Below are 16715 nucleotides of genomic sequence, written 5' to 3'. Positions count from 1 at the left end.
TGAAAGCCATCCAGACTGCACCCCTACAAATCAAACCCACACTCTGGAAACGGTATGTCAACGACATACTAGAAATGATTAAGACTGGCCACTCACAAGAACTCACAGCCCACTTAAATACAATAGACAGCACCGGCAATATACAGTTCACACACAAAGAAGAAACCAACCGGACCATACCATTCCTGGACATGAACATGCATCACACAGAAGACGGCAGCATCAAAATCACAACTTACAGGAAACCTACTCATACAGACAAGTACCTCCTATGGACTTCAGAACATCCCACCGCACACAAACTGTCAGTCTTCAAAACACTATACAACCAGACCAGAATAATAACAGACAATAAAGGCAGATAAAAGGAGGAAAAACACATACGACAAACCCTCACACGTTGCAAATACCCGATACAACGCGCCATGAAAAAACATCAGATAAATACAGCTGTAAAACCATACAACAACTTCCACACCCCAAAGAGAATTCCATGCAAATTGTGCATTAAAACATACATCGGAGAAACCGGATGAGCTTTAAGTACAAGAGAAAAAGAACGTCAAAGGGAATGTGAGCAAGACACAGCAGGCAGGCTTACCAGAACAAAGAAACACACAGCAGAACATGAAAACAAAAAAACAGCCATAACAGACCATTGCAGAAGAAACAACCACATCATGGACTGGGACAGGGGGAAAAAATCATCAGAAACAAACAGATACAGAAAATGGATAATGGAGGCCATAGAAATAAGGAGGCGTGAGGGCAACACCAAGAACAGGGACGAGGGGTGTATTCTCTGCCGGCGGGACCAGCGCGAGGAACAAACACAACCGGGTCGGGGAACTTTATTTTGAAGTTTCCCGGCCCGGTCAGCTGCTTTCATAAAACACGTCATACCCAGAAGAAAACAGCAGCTTTGAGGAAGGCTGGAGTACAGACGAAACTGTCAGCTAAGAAAAGGTAAGAGGACATCCTTACCATACAACTAACTTGTCCTTCTAGAAGAAACGCTAAAGTTAAAAATGGATAAAGAAGACATTAGGAATACAACCGATCTAAGTAGTAAAGTCCATGTAAAGTAAATTCAAAATGTTTTATTCAAAACACATTATACATGTCGGAAAATTATTGCTGTCAACATACGAAAAACCTGTAATTCATGTAATACTGAATTATGGAGTTGGAGCATTTGGGTGTAGGAAATCATGGTCCTATGATGCACTGGAGCCTCAGAGACAGAAAGCTCCGCCCACACCGCTCTCCATTGCCTTTGTATTGTGTGAGGGTGTCTCCTTGTCAGTTCTGTCACCTCGCAAAAGCCAAATGCCTCAAAGCTGCTGTGTGGTGGGATGTAAGGGCGTGATCACACTGTCCTCCCGGACCGAGACCCGGGCTTTAGGGTACTTGTCCCCCCTCCCTCTCCCCCCGCGCCCCAGCCCCGTTTGTACTCACACTACCTGGGCCTCGGCCAATACTTCTTGCTGTCCATATGTCATCACGCCGTAACACGTCACACGCATTGATCGCGTGTGTGGCTTTCTTTACAAATCTTTCCACAGACCTCAGAGTTTTTGTGCGTCTTGTCGACTGTTTTTGAATATTTTCATCCGACCAAATCTGCAGTAAACACTCCACCTCCGCATCACACCAACATGAACCTTTCACCGCCATTGTTGTTGTTGTTAAATGTCCGCGCATGGTCCGTCCTTCTATTTACATGTCCGAACAGGCGGACATAACGCTACTGCCGTAGGGCTCGTGCTCGTGCTCGTGCGCGTACACGTGCGCACGCTCGTGCTCGTACATGTGCAAACGGCTCCGCTAAAGCCCACCTATTTCAAGCGGGCCGTGGAGGGCCAGCTGGCCCCAGTTGAGCGCGGAGCGGGTGTGCTCACACTACTTAAAGGTACTAGGCTTTAGCTGAAAAACCGGTTTTGGCCGTGGCCAAAAGCACAGTGTGAGCACGCTATAAGAGGGTAAAGAATCCAGAACTACATTTTTAGAAGCTACTGAGTCCAAAAACAGAGCCTTTATGAAGTGGATACAGGCGTTAGCTCTATGCTAACACATAATGGGAATTATCATTAACGTGTTAATGAATGCTTATCATATCATTCTAACAAGAAAAATAACTCCTATAGATAGTATAACTGATACAACCACGAGGCAAATAATAAGTGCTTAATCTGTAAGAATGTACTGTTCTTTTGTGTCATTGTAATGTTTATAATGATTTACAATCAAAAATAATTAGTTAAAAAGTCTGCTAGCTCAATGCTAACACATAATGGAAATTAGAGTCGCGATCACATAACATACAATCCACTTGATATGCTCATAAAATTAAAGCAAACATTTAACAGTTTATTTTCCTTCAAGCATCCATTTTCTGACTGAGGGTTGAAAAAGGCGAGTGGACGTGGTTTCAGCGCAGAGTACTGCTTAATTTGTATGGTTTTAAAACCTTATTTTTTCATACTCAATATTTTTATTCATTCAAATTTTGCTGGGTGGTTATAAGCACATTGTTCTGTAGTGTGACAAACTCAGATCACACTTTTGTGATTGCTTTACACAGACAACAGAAAACATTAAATGACTTGTTGGTTCTAGCAAATAGCGGTGGCGTTTCAAAGACATTTTGACTGGGATGGCCAGCGTGGGGTGGCCATGGCAAAGTGAACCTGAACGAGTTGAATGTGATATGCGCTATTAACTAATGCAGAGATGTTTCATAATTGGAAAAAAAAATCATGTTAGTGTAACCGGGTTCTAATCACTTGCAAAAAAACCTCAAGGTCTGGGATCACTACTTACATACTTTTAGTAATGTCCTGGTTCAAGGGATCAAGATAAGATAGATATCAAATCAAAACACCGATACTTAAAAAAATACTTTATCCCCAAAGCAATTTCAGTCAAAGCAACTGGACTTTATTTGTCTAGGAAGACGTTTCAGCTCTCATCCAAGAGGCTCAATCAGTTCATGTACGCATCTGACCAGGCTGGGACTGGTCCAACTATCTGGTGTGGAGATCCAGGTATTTAACTTGTCACAAGGCCGATGATGTCACTGAAACCCTTTGTGCTCCAAGTGCGAACGACCGCCGTTAGAGTGACAGTCGTCGGTGGGAAGTAGGTTTGGACTTCGTTGGTGCTCTATTGAGTCTTAACAACAGTCGTTGGAGTCACAGGAGGCCATTTGTGAACAGTTGTTCTTTGAGGTTAGATAGTTGAATCTCCTGGGAAGGGATGAAAGGGCAGCATTGTAAATTGGAGATAAGTGGTGTCTCAGACCTCCTCCTCTGTTAAGCGATGGTTTCTCTTCTTTTGCATAGATGACTTCTTTTACTCCTCTTTCAAACCATCTGTCCTCTCTGTCCAGGATGTGAACATTGCTGTCATCAAATGAGTGGGCTTTCTCCATGAGATGGAAGTGGACAGCAGAGTCCAGGCCTGAGGAGTTAGCTCTCCTGTGTTGGGCCATGCGTTTATGCAGTGATTGTTTTGTTTCTCCAATGTAGAGATCTTTGCGTTCCTAGTTGCATTGGACAGCATAAACCAGATTGCTTTTGTAGGTGTGTGGTGTTCTGTCCTTGGGATGTACTAGTCTCTGTCTGAGTGTGTTACCGGGTTTGAAATACACAGGGATGGAGTGTTTGTTGAAGATCCTCCTGTGTTTCTCTGATACCCCAGCCACATATGGGATGACTATGTTGTTTCTCTTGTTTTCTTTTTCAACCACTTTGGTTTTGATGTCAACAGATAAAAATTTTCAGACACCACCATCAAAAGCAAAGAAGAGGAATCACATATCAAGATATTATTCCCTTTTTCTTGAGGAGCTAAATTGTCCGCTGTTTCTACCTCTGCAGCAGGCATAGAAAAGAATGACATCAGCGTGGCACAACTGCCACCTAGTGGGCATTACCGCAAAGTGTTTTACACTGCTGAAAAGTGTTGGAAAATTAATAAAAAATGACTCAATCAAAACAAAGTAGCATAACTTGGGATAGTTTGTCTGTCTAATAAGTGAAAATAGGAAACTCGTGTTATATCTGAAGGAATAATTTAGCTTAAATTCAAATTAGCTTAGATGAATGTGCAAAATCCTATTATAATGACAAATATGGCTCACACAATTGCATCATCTCTGCTTAGAAGCAACCCACCACCAAATTTGGGGTAGGTTACATTTAGGGTTGCAACAGTCCCTTGAAAAACATTGTCCCATATTATCGTGAGAATCAAAAATAGTTTGTAAAATGTCAATTGAATGAATGAATTATTTTAACACTGTGGTTAAGGTTAATATTGGAAAGTACAAGGAATGTCTGAATTGTATGGAGAAATATATAACAATATTATTTTCTATAAACAAATAATACATTAAACTAATACATAGATGAATAACAATAATTAATATAATGAATTAGCAGCAAGCAAGAGCTCAGAAGAAGTACAGACGGAAAGAGCTCAGAAGAAGTACAGACGGAAAAAACAAATGGACTGACTACAACTGTAGGCTACAGTCACGGTCTTTGAGGCACAAGTGTTTTTTGCTTACAAGTTTAACTCAGACTTTGTTTGTTTTCTTAGGGTTAAGAAACAGAACAAACAAAAGGAGAATAGAAGTTAAGAAAGTTTTTTTTAAAAAGCGAACTCAAAGGCCGAAGCCGTAACAGGCAGCGTGCAACTTTTGTCCATTTTCACCCTCATTTAACCTCAGGTGACCAAAGCCTTGGCTGTTTGTTTGGTTTCAAAGAGATAAACTAAAACAAATGTATATTAAGAACAGAGAAAGGGATCGTTGTCATAGTTCTGCATTACCTGCTGATTCAGTGAGGTAGGAATACCTCTGGTACTGTTTTTAACTGGTCCACATCCAACCTTACTGATCGAAGTTTCTTTGTAAGTATGGATACTTGTTCCTCAGGAACCCATAAGATAAAGTGTGGGGTTCCCCAAGGGTCAATTTTAGGTCCAACTCAGGAGGCCCGGCAACAGCTATCACAGTTATGCTGACGATATGCAACTGTCCATCGCCATGGCTCCTATTGACACAGGGCCAATTGATGCCCTTTTTAAACTGCATTGTAGACGTAAAGTCATGGATGGCAGCAAACTTTTATTCAAGATGGCGCCGTGCTAGTGGCAGCCTATCGTAGCAGCTCCCGGTACTTTGTACTTTTTACTAGGTTTTTGTCGTGTTTTTAGTGTGTTTTTTTATTTATTATCTGTACCCTGCGCTGTGGATACACACTGTCCACACATCAAGATGTCTATCATACGGTTTGGATATCTCTTGGTTAGCTTTTTCGTGCTTTGGTCTCTCCTGGTGACTGGAAGCCGTGCCTGCCCTACAGCCGGCATTGTTTACAGTCGCGACCAGCTGATCGCCCTGGGGCCCCAAAACCCCTTCGTCGGGGAGAGACCCACAGTACCGAAGGAGCTAAGGAGGAGACGGCGAGGCTGCAGAGCAGGAGCTAAACGGAGGAGGAAGTTTAAACCCTGCATCCCTGCAGTTATTACTGGAAACGTAAGGTCCCTGGCAAATAAGATGGACGAACTGGAAGCGCTCGTCAGGATGCAGCGGGAATACAGAGAGTCCAGTATCATGTGTTTCACGGAAACGTGGCTACACGACCAGATACCGGACTCAAACGCCACCATCCCCGGCTTCCATACGGTCCGAGCCGACAGAGACACCACCGCGAGCGGCAAGAAGAAAGGAGGAGGACTCGCTGTGCTCGTTAACAACAGGTGGTGTCACCCCGGGCACATCTCCGTGAAAGACCGGTTTTGCAGCCCGGACATCGAGCTCATTGCCATCGGACTGCGTCCTTATTATCTGCCACGGGAGTTTACCAGCGTCATCGCCATTACTGTTTACATTCCGCCGTCTGGAAATGCCGACGCAGCGTGTGACGTCATCAGCGCTGCGACCGCGGCATTACAGACGAAACACCCCGGAGCATTCGTCATCATCACAGGTGACTTCAACCACGTCTCTCTCTCATCCACTCTCCCAACGTTTCACCAGTTTGTCAAATGCACAACAAGGGACAATAAAACCATAGATATGCTGTATGCAAACGTTAAAGAGGCATACAGCTCCACTGCCCTCCCTCCCCTGGGAAGGTCAGACCACAACCTCGTCCTGCTCTCCCCATCATACACGCCTGTGGTTCAGCAGCAACCAGTGACACTAAGAACTGTGAGGAAATGGTCTCCTGAGGCCATGGAGTCACTGCAGGGTGCTCTAGAAGCCACTGACTGGTACGCACTGTACAAACCACACGGTGAGGACATTGATGACATTACTAATTGCGTCTCTGATTACATTGGGTTCTGCATTGACAACACCATCCCCAGTAAAGAGGTCCGCTGTTACCCAAACAACAAACCATGGGTTACCAGCGACCTGAAGGCCCTACTCAACGAGAAAAAGAGGGCCTTCGGGTCAGGGGACCGTGCAGAGCTCAAGCGTGTTCAGAGAGAACTCAAACACAGCATCAAGGAGAGTAAGGAAAGCTACAGGAGGAAACTGGAATCCAAACTGGAAAACAACAACACCAGGGACGTATGGAGGGGGATGATTGAGATCACCGGCTTCCAGAGGAGAGGAGGAGGAACAGCAGAGGGAAATGAACAACGTGCGAACGAGTTTAACCTGTTTTTCAACAGGTTTGACCCCAGCTCCCCCAACAGCCCCCCTGCTGCTCCTCTGAGCAACTACCTCTTCTCACAACCCCCCCACAGCTCTACACCAGCCCCACAACCCCACCCCAACCCCCGCAGCAGACACCAGGTTCCACCACCCCCAGCCCCCCCTACCCCACCCCCCACCACAGCCCCCACCACAGTCCGTCTCACACCCCCCTCCCCCATGACCCTCGCACATCCCCCACTGCTACCATCCACCCCCCAGTCCAGTCTCAACATCACAGCCAGCCAGGTGAGGAGAGAACTGGAGAAGCTCAGCCAGAGAAAAGCCGCCGGTCCGGACCGCATCAGCCCTCGCGTGCTGAAGGCCTGTGCCAGCCAGCTCTGCGGAGTTCTCCAGCACCTCTTCAACCTGAGCCTCCACCTTCAGAGAGTGCCAGTGCTGTGGAAAACATCCTGCCTTGTTCCAGTGCCCAAAAAAGGACATCCTGTGGCACTGGATGACTACAGGCCGATTGCACTGACCTCTCACATTATGAAGGTCATGGAGAGGCTGGTTCTTGCACACCTCAGACCCCTAGTGTGCCCATCACAGGACCCCCTACAATTTGCATATCAGCCCCATGTTGGGGTTGATGATGCTCTCATCTACCTGCTGCAGGAAGCCTACTCCTCCCTGGATAGACCCAACACTGCTGTCCGCGTCATGTTCTTTGACTTCTCCAGCGCTTTTAACACCCAAGCTGCTGAAGGCCAAACTGGAGAACATGCGGGTGGATTCTCCTCTCGTCACATGGGTAAATGACTATCTGACGGGCAGGCCGCAGTATGTGAGATTACGGAACTGTGTGTCTGACCGCCTGATCAGTAACATTGGTGCCCCCCAGGGAACCGTGCTGTCGCCCTTCCTCTTCACCACCTACACCGCAGACTTTAAGTACCGCACTGAGTCGTGTCATCTGCAGAAATTCTCTGATGACACGGCCATTGTGGGGCGTATAGAGGGTGGAAGGGAGGACGAGTACAGGGACCTGGTCGGCAATTTTGTCAAGTGGTGTGAGGAGAACCACCTGCAGCTGAACGTGGCTAAGACAAAAGAGATGGTGGTGGACTTTAGGAGGAACAAGCCCCCGCCCTCTCCAGTCTGCATTGGTGGGACGGACATAAACATTGTGGACTCCTACAAGTACCTGGGTGTGGTGCTGGATAATAAACTGGAGTGGACCACAAACACACAGGCAGTCTACAAGAAGGGCCTGAGCCGGCTTTACTTCCTGAGGAGGCTCAGGTCCTTTAATGTCTGCAACCGGATGCTTCAGATGTTTTATCAGTCTGTTGTCGCGAGCACCATCTTCTTCGCTGTGGTGTCCTGGGGTGCGGGCATCAAAGCAAAAGACGCGAACAAACTGAATAAACTGATAAAGAAGGCCGGGTCTGTTGTTGGCTCTAAGCTTGTCACCCTGGAGGAGGTTGTGGAGCACAGGATGCTGGCAAAACTGCAGGTGATCATGGACAATGTCTCCCATCCCCTCCATAAAACCCTGGACAAGCTTCAGAGCAGCTTCAGCAGCAGACTCATTCAACCCCGCTGCCTTAAGGAACGGCACAGGAAATCATTCCTACCTGCTGCCGTCAGACTTTACAACACTGCACAACAACGCTGAGCAACGCTCGGGGAATAAACTCTCACTACTCATAGTGACCTATCACTGACATGCACCTTATCCCAATTGCACATTAAAATCCACACTGCACATTTTAATATAGTGTTTTAACTGCAATACTGTACTTTTATTTTATTCGATTTTATTGCTGTTCATATTTTGTATTCTATATTTTGTATTTTATATTTTATCTTATTTTAGTACTTCTGATTGCTCTGTACCGCTGCTACGATGACCTAATTTCCCCTCGGGGATAAATAAAGTTATCTATCTATCTATCTATCTATCTATCTATCTATCTATCTATCTATCTATCTATCTATCTATCTATCTAAACTTCCTGCAGCTCAACCAGGACAAAAAAGAGGTTTTAGTCATTGGTCCTGAAGGCCAGAGAGAGAAACTTTTACCAATGTTACAGGATGTTAAAAAATTTGGGTGTGATTTTTGACTCTGAGCTCTCTTTTATTCCACACATCAAAAACATAACAAAGATAGTTTTTTACCATCTTAAGAATATAGCCAGAGTCCCCCCGTTTCTCTCTCAGGCCAGCACAGAGGTGCTGATGCATGCTTTAATCTCTTTATCTCTCTTATCTCTGCTCTCTGGTCTTCCCAAAAAGAACATGTACAACTAATGATTACTATAGAACTCAGTGGGAGCACATTACACCAGTTTTAAAATCGCTGCATTGGCTCCCTGTGAGCTTCAGGGTCGATTTTAAGGTTCTTCTACTAGTTTTTAAATGTCTTAATGGTCTCGGGCCTTCTTATTTATCTGCAGTACTTTTATCCTATGGACCCTCACAGACCCTGAGGTCCTCTGGTGCTGGACTTTTAACCATACCACAGATAATAACCAAAACACATGGGGAGGCAGCACCAGTTTTTATGACCCCTGATTGTGGGACAGCCTGCTGGAGAACCTCAGGGCCGCAGAGAATGTTGATGTTTTTAAAAAGAGGCTCAAGAACCACCTTTTTAATCAGGCTTTTAACTGACCTATTTTATTCTTTCTAATTCCTTTCATGCATCTTATATTTTTGATTATATTTAATCTATACCTTTTATCTTATTTTGACTGTTTTTATTCCCTCAGTTTTTATTCTTTTTATCTTATTTTACTGTTTTGACTGTTTTTATTCCCTCAGTTTTTATTCTTTTTATCTTATTTTACAGTTTTGACTGTTTTTATTCCTTCATAGTGTCTATTCCTTTTATCTTATTTCACTGTTTTTATTCCCTCAGTTTTTATTCCTTTTATCTTATTTTACTGTTTTGACTGTTTTTATTCCTTTATAGTTTTTTATTCCTTTTATCTTATTTCACTGTTTTTATTCCCTCAGTTTTTAGGTTCTATAATTTTGTATCTTATTTTACTGTTTTGACTGTTTTTACACCCCCAGTTTTTAGCCTCTACACTTTTATCTTATTTTACTGTTTAAGCCCCTCGGTCTCCAGTGTTTCCTCCTGGGGGCTGACCACCGTCTCTGGTCCACTGATAAGGGTGCTGTTCCATGGACGGCCCTGGCCCGGGTGTCAGAGAGCTCTACAAGGTGGAGTCTCCTGTCAGCCTGGGCTGGGGGGGTCCCTGTGGCAGCGCCCCTTGCAGCCATGGATCATGATTCCTCTCGGTGTGAACGGCCCCCAAAGGCAGATTCTTTCCCACCTCAGATCTTGATGCCCAGCCATGTCTCCTCAGCAACAGCTAGTCTGTCTGGGGGTGTGTGTATGGCTTTGTGTGTGCGTGAGTGTGTATGTCTTTGTGTATCTCTGTGTGTATATTTTTGGGGTTGGGAGGTTTGGTTTTTAATGGTGTTTCTTTGTTCATGTTTTGTTTAGTTTTTTGTTTTGCTTTTATTTTCTGTAAGGCACTTTGTGCTACTGTCAAAGTATGAAAAGTGCCATATAAATAATGAGTAATTTGATTTGAATGAATATGTAAACAAACATTCCCTAACTCTTTGATTTTTTCACATAACGTCGATCATCGATTTGCAACAACGTAATATAGCTGCCTGACTAACGTTAGGTTTCCATGCCGGTTAATGTAAAATACAGGTTACGGCAGGGTTTGTATTTACTGCCAGTCAAAGCCTGCAGTTTGTTTTCACCAGAATGGGGGCGTGGCCTCATGTGTTGCTCTCTTCTATGTTAGTGACGCTGCTGACAGGGGTTGCCTGGACGGTTAAGCTGTGTTCACTTGTAATCGGAAATCGGAATTTCCAACTTCTGAGTCAGGCTTGTAGTAAGGGCAGAAGTGGGGAGGGGAACATATAGGGGACGAACTGGAAGTAGAGAGGTAAATGTGTTTCGATAAAGTTTAAAAAAGAGTAAAAACAAAGATTGCAATTGTCAACACACATAGTGACCATGAATGTGACAAGATGGAGGCAAACTGTGGTAATTTATTAAAGAAGTAGAGCTTTACTGGGCATAAACCTCACGGCTTGGCACCAAGAAATGCTTCAGGTCATGTTTACATCAGTGAAATGTGAGGCTGGACAGTGCCGATGCCGACAGCTGTGTAGATCAAAATTTGTTGCGTAAGACATGCACATAAAAATGTGTCTGACATGCTTGGGGTCTATCCTGAATAACATCATGGACCCAAATTTGTTCTTTTTTCCCCCAAGAATTTGTCCAATTTAAGTGTCCATTGTTTCCTCTATTTTTCTTTTTGTGCTTCAGACCCATAAAGAGGAAGAAATACCATTTTCACTGCTTGAATAATGCTTGAATTGAAGAACATAAACTCACTGCTCTAGTTTTTAAGTGTTGATTTCTCTGTGATGACTGTAATAGCTGCCTGCTCCTCACTGCTGTCTTTCATGTGTTGTATAGGGATGAAGTTCCCCGTGGACCTCCTGGCTGATGTGAGCCAGACAGAGATGGAACGGTTGGCCAATGACTACATGAACAACCTCCTCTACAGCAACCCTGATTCTCCTGAACACCTCACCCTCTCTGACTCCACCCAGGTAACATCTGTGGTGAGCAGCTGTCCTGGCTGTCTCCTAACTACAATGTGCTTCTCTTCAGTCATACATGTCATCTTTTTGAAGGCCATAAAAGCAGTGGTGATATGTAACTACTAAGTACTGTACATTTACTCAGGTACTGTATCTAAGTACAATTTTGAGGTACATGTACGTCATTGCACGTGAGTATTTCCTTTCTTTTACTGATCAATACAGAATATAATGAATAAATAAGCTATGATATTACTATATCAACAAGGCTTTATTGGTCGACAGGTAATGTTAAGTAACATATGAAGTATATTCCAAAAAAAATAACGCAGTTAATCGCAATTTATTTTTGCACAGTGCGGAACGTTACTCATTGCACGAGTTCCCGTCCGGCCTGTAATACTGACGCACAGGACGCAACATGAGAGAAATGGAACCATGAGGAGCAGATGATGAGTTGTTGCTGGGTTCAAGCGGCGACATTTGAGTTCTAAAGTTCAGTTCAGACCAAAGATTTGCAACCAGCTGAAACTTACAACATTCAGGTCTGTAATGTTGACCAATGAGACGGGATGGAGTATCGTCTCCTTAGCAACTACTCTCTTTACTTCCGTTCTGACCTCCGACTTTTCAGGCTTTTGTTCGTAGCTGGATATAATTTTTAGCATTATAAAATATAGATGAGGACAGAGGCAGTAAGATACTTTCTGCAGCTGCATTTCTATGGTGATGAAACAGAGAAAATACCATTTTATTTCCTTCATTTACTGCTTTGTTCTGGATTACTGCGCTGCTCTCCTTATTCATCGAATGGGCGGCTGTGGCTTGGTGGCAGAGTGGGTCGTCCTCTGTTCGAGAGATTGGTGGTTCGATCCCCATCTCCCCCCGGTCCACATGTCGAAGTGTCCTTGGGCAAGACACTGAACCCTGAATTGCTCCCCGTGCTGCGCATGGGTGTGTAAATGTGGTGTGAATGGTTAGATCAGATTAGATGGTACGTAGATGTCCACTGCCATCAGTGTGAATGTCTGTGTAAAATTGGTGATTGTGACAGACACTGTGAAGCGCCTTGAGTAGTCAGATGACTAGAAAGGCGCTATATAAGTACAGTCCATTTACCATCGAATCAATCTCTCTCTCTCTCTCTTTCACACAAACACACACACTTGTTGAGCCGCCGTTCATAATGTCCTTTTCAACCAGCTGACAGTCTCTAAGTGACTTGACCAGCAGACTTTGCTCAGACCTGATTGGCCGTTGAAACAGGTGATGTGTGTCATGTTCTTAAACCTGTCGCTGGTGATTTGACAAGTTGAATCCCAGGTGATGACATCAGCTGTTAGATTCACAACGAGACGGGTCAGTTCACACCGCTGCAACTTTCACCTGCGATGTTGAAAAACAGTTGCGTTGTGAATCTTTGGTCTGAACTTTAGAAACAACCAAGTGGAAACATGGACAAGAGCACGGCCGTGGAAGAATTCACCTCCCACCGGAGCTCTTCAGCCTCCGCTCCACCCCAATGCTGAACATGCTGCAGCTAACGTTAGCACAGACAACACTGAACATACTGCAGCTAACGTTAGCACAGACAACGCTGAACATGCTGCAGCTAACGTTAGCACAGACAACACTGAACATGCTGCAGCTAACGTTAGCACAGACAACACTGACCATTCTGCAGCTAAAGTTAGCACAGACAACGCTGGACATGCTGCAGCTAACGTTAGCACAGACAACGCTGAACATGCTGCAGCTAACGTTAGCACAGACAACACTGAACATGCTGCAGCTAAAGTTAGCACAGACAACGCTGGACATGCTGCAGCTAACGTTAGTACAGACAACACTGAACATGCTGCAGCTAACGTTAGCACAGACTACACTCCTAGGAGGGAGTGTCATTAGTTGATGGATCATTTTTGTTTCTGTGTTTTTGAAAACATGGAGAAAAAGCACTCTGAACAGTTGAACTGTTTATTTTATGCCAAAGATATTATTCTAAATATTTTTGCAATGTTAGGTTTCCACTTTTCTTGAATACACCATTCTAAGCACTGTTTTATTGTTTATAATATATTAAGCCGTATATAAAAATCCATTTAAATTGACAAATGTTGCTTCTTTTAGTATTGATATGCAATAAATCATGATTAATTAATTACAAAGCCTCTGATTGATTAGATTCATTTTTTTAATTGTGTCCGACCACTAATTTAAATACATTTAAATGAGATCAACCTTTACTAGCTGCAATATTTAATAAATGTACACATTACTGCATAAGTAATTATAATGTAATTGGTTATAATACATTCGAATATATTTTCTTGTATTCTTATCTTTCTGTCCTCAGGTCACCATAGACATTTCCACTGTGGGCTTTCTTCCTCTATATGGATCCAGTGACAAACACAAGATACTGGCCCTCTTCTGTGCCAGTGAGCCTTTCACTGCCGTGGCTCTGTACCTGCTGGACCGGTGGTGGACAGTGGACGACATTCTCAAGACGGCAGACCCGGCTCGAGATGGAGCTGTGGAGGTATGATTGAAATCACTCTCTTTCTGATCATAGATATCAATGAACATTCTCCACTGACTAGTATTAAAAAAAGGTTTCTCACATTGATCATTATTGCACCGACAGGAGTTCAATTTAATTTATTTAAATTCAATTTTATTTATAGTGCCAAATCATAACAAAGTTATCTCAGGACACTTTACAGAGTAGGTAAAGACCACACTCTGAATTATTTACATAGACCCAACAATTCCCCCATAGAGTACGGTGGCGTTGAAAACCTTCCCTATAACAGGCAGGAACGTCGGACAGACCCAGCTCTGTGGAGGACGGACATCTGTCTGCACCGGTTGGGGGGGAAGAAAAGGAGAGAGAAAGAGAGAAAACAAACAGATAGACAAAAAAAATCACAGCACTGACGTCACATTTTTACACTGTGTACTAGGATGCATGAGAAAGTGCATGTCTGTGGTTGATCACAGTGGGTACTTCTTTGGTTTCAGTGCTCAGAAATTAAATAGCAGAAAGATGGTTTGAACAAACCTTTATGTCTTACGCTTATGTTTGTCAAACGTGGCAGTGAGCTATAACATTAAGACTGCCATGTTTTTCTATGTGTGTGTCCCTCCCAGGTGGAGACAGTAGGGGAGAGAATTGTTTTATACATCCTTAATCGTGTCATCTATAGAGCAAAGGAGATGAGCTCTGAAGAGCTTCCTTTCCTCTGCCATGGAGAAGTAGATCATGCAAAAGTCCAATGGAATAATGGAGAGGCTGTTGGCTTCTACTCAGTCAAACCCTCAGGTAATCTATGTGATGTTAAATGCATTTATTGTCAAGCATTTAATATGTGTCATCTACATGATCTTCTCGATGCTCAGTTGTTTCAACCACTACGTGGTGTTCAGCCCAAAACGTGTAGTGTAATTAAAGTGTAATTGCGTTTGCATCCATAAAATGCCTGGTTTAGTCCATATGTGATAATTGATATTGGTTCATTCCTTTCTGACAATGACCTCATGAGTATAGTTTTTGTTTCCCTTGTAGGCAGCTTTTGTAATTATTTTTCAACCAGAAGCTTTCAGCTCCCTGTGATGGACTCCATATTTGTTAGAAAATGTCAGCGTGGAAAAGGCTTTGGCCTCCAGATGCTGGAGGACTTTGTGCTCAGTTTCAAAGAGGACTGTCTGGGGTTGAGGTACCCCCTCACAAAATCCATGTATAAAGGTACATGCGTCCATCCAGTAGCAAGTACACCTTATTGATATGTACAACTTTCTTACAGTTAGCTGTATATTTCACAGAAGCATAAACAGTACATTACTGTAAGTTCAATATACTCTTCTTTGTTCCTAGTGTGTGAGAAGTACCTGTGTCAGTACCCAGGAGATACAGACCTGCTGTGGGAGGTGGAGAGCATAGGAGGGCCCAACCAGAGGATCAATATCGCCAGAAAGATCCAGGCCATGGATCAGAGAGGTAAAAAAGAAAAGGAACTGCACTGTAGAGCTAGACTGTATGTTTAGAATTTTTTTTTTGCCAAATGTTCAATTCAATCCAGTAAAGAATGTGCTACAAACTTCTTTGAAACATTTTCTATGAATGTACTTATCTGAGAGTCTCACTCTTTTCAGCAGTATTCAAGAATCAGTCATTCACAGAGGAATCACTTGTGATTACTGAAATAACTGAAGAGGACGTGGTGATGGAGGCAATTACCACTCAAATAAAAGAAGCTCAAACTATGGAATGCACAGTTGAAATTGTGGTATATTATTGTTATTATTATTATTATTATTATTATTATTATTATTATTATTTCTTCCAATATTTGAACATTTATTTGGGAAACAAATTATTCTAAAAATAAACCCCTGTGATTTTGCTTTGTAGGAGGAAATGACAGTACTAAACGCAATAGGTGAGCACTTTATCATTTTACATCTATATTGTAAACTTTCCCTTAGGTTGTACATGAATGTATGTATCATTTAATGTAACAATGTTAAATGACATTGTAACCGTTTCAGAGGCTGACGTGCCCCTCACAGCCCGGGGTAGGAGTAGTGGCTCAAAACAAAGGAAGATGGCAAAAACGATCGCAGAGGACAAGTCAGAAAAAGTAATCAGGTCTGTATGAGTCAAACCATATCACTGCTAAAATCCATGTGAATGCACATATATTCAGAAATGAAGAAGTTCCATTTTTGATGCTTGGAATAGAACCTCTCCATTAAAATTCCTGGAGATTTAAAACATGGCTACCTACTGAATAAAAGTCAAAGTAGTCTTGCTGTGTGTGTGCCATCATGGTCCACTGTGAAATGTTGTTTAATGTTTAAAAATATAAAAATGTGCTACGGAGGATATCAGTTGAATAGGTGGTCCTTCACTGTAGCCTAGGGTACATTTCTGTCCTCAATGCGTCTTGGGTGCATTTACACTAGGTCTGGGCAATACGGCCAAAATCTTCTCTTCCAATATCAACAATATATATCACGGTATAGCATGTTTTCTGGATATCCAATAAATAAATAGTCTATATGAAATAACCAGTCCTGTGGGCCCACCACTCACGGGATGAACCACTGGGGTCAGGTGTGCTGCCACACGGGTGGCAGTGAAGGTCAGGGGTCTCAACAGACCAGACCCAGTCAGTGGAGGCTGGCTCTGGGGACGTAGAACGTTACCTCTCTTTGGGTAAAGGAGCCTGAGCTTGTGTGGGAGGTGGAGCGCTAACAGTTGGATCTGGTGGGGCTTACCTCCATGTACGGTCTTGGTTCTGGAACCCTATTCTTCTCTGGAGTAGCTCAGGGTGTGAGGTGCAGGGCAGGTGTGAGGATACTCGCAAACCCCAAGCTGAGCACCGATGTGTTGGAGTTTACC

The 16715-nt window shown here is 43.4% G+C and overlaps 1 protein-coding gene across 2 annotated transcripts in view; it reads left to right on the top strand.

Moving 5' to 3' along the window:
* The window catches only part of LOC310946715 (uncharacterized protein), a 42760-nt gene that overhangs the window by 11577 nt on the left and 14468 nt on the right, over positions 1 to 16715 (top strand). Inside the window, exons 2-9 of one of the 2 annotated variants that reach the window (XM_083913259.1) lie at positions 11181 to 11317; positions 13665 to 13850; positions 14462 to 14633; positions 14877 to 15056; positions 15186 to 15308; positions 15467 to 15597; positions 15723 to 15750; positions 15860 to 15959. In XM_083913259.1, the coding sequence (XP_083769385.1) occupies positions 11183 to 11317; positions 13665 to 13850; positions 14462 to 14633; positions 14877 to 15056; positions 15186 to 15308; positions 15467 to 15597; positions 15723 to 15750; positions 15860 to 15959 (1055 nt within the window). In that variant the 5' untranslated portion in view covers positions 11181 to 11182. Of the gene's footprint in view, positions 1 to 11180; positions 11318 to 13664; positions 13851 to 14461; positions 14634 to 14876; positions 15057 to 15185; positions 15309 to 15463; positions 15598 to 15722; positions 15751 to 15859; positions 15960 to 16715 lie in introns of both variants that reach the window. The other variant, XM_083913258.1, reaches the window with a different exon arrangement.

This window comes from Echiichthys vipera (genome assembly GCF_963691815.1).
Source record: "Echiichthys vipera genome assembly, chromosome: 4".
NCBI lineage: Eukaryota > Metazoa > Chordata > Actinopteri > Perciformes > Trachinidae > Echiichthys > Echiichthys vipera.
This window is presented reverse-complemented; position numbering and strand designations above follow the sequence as displayed.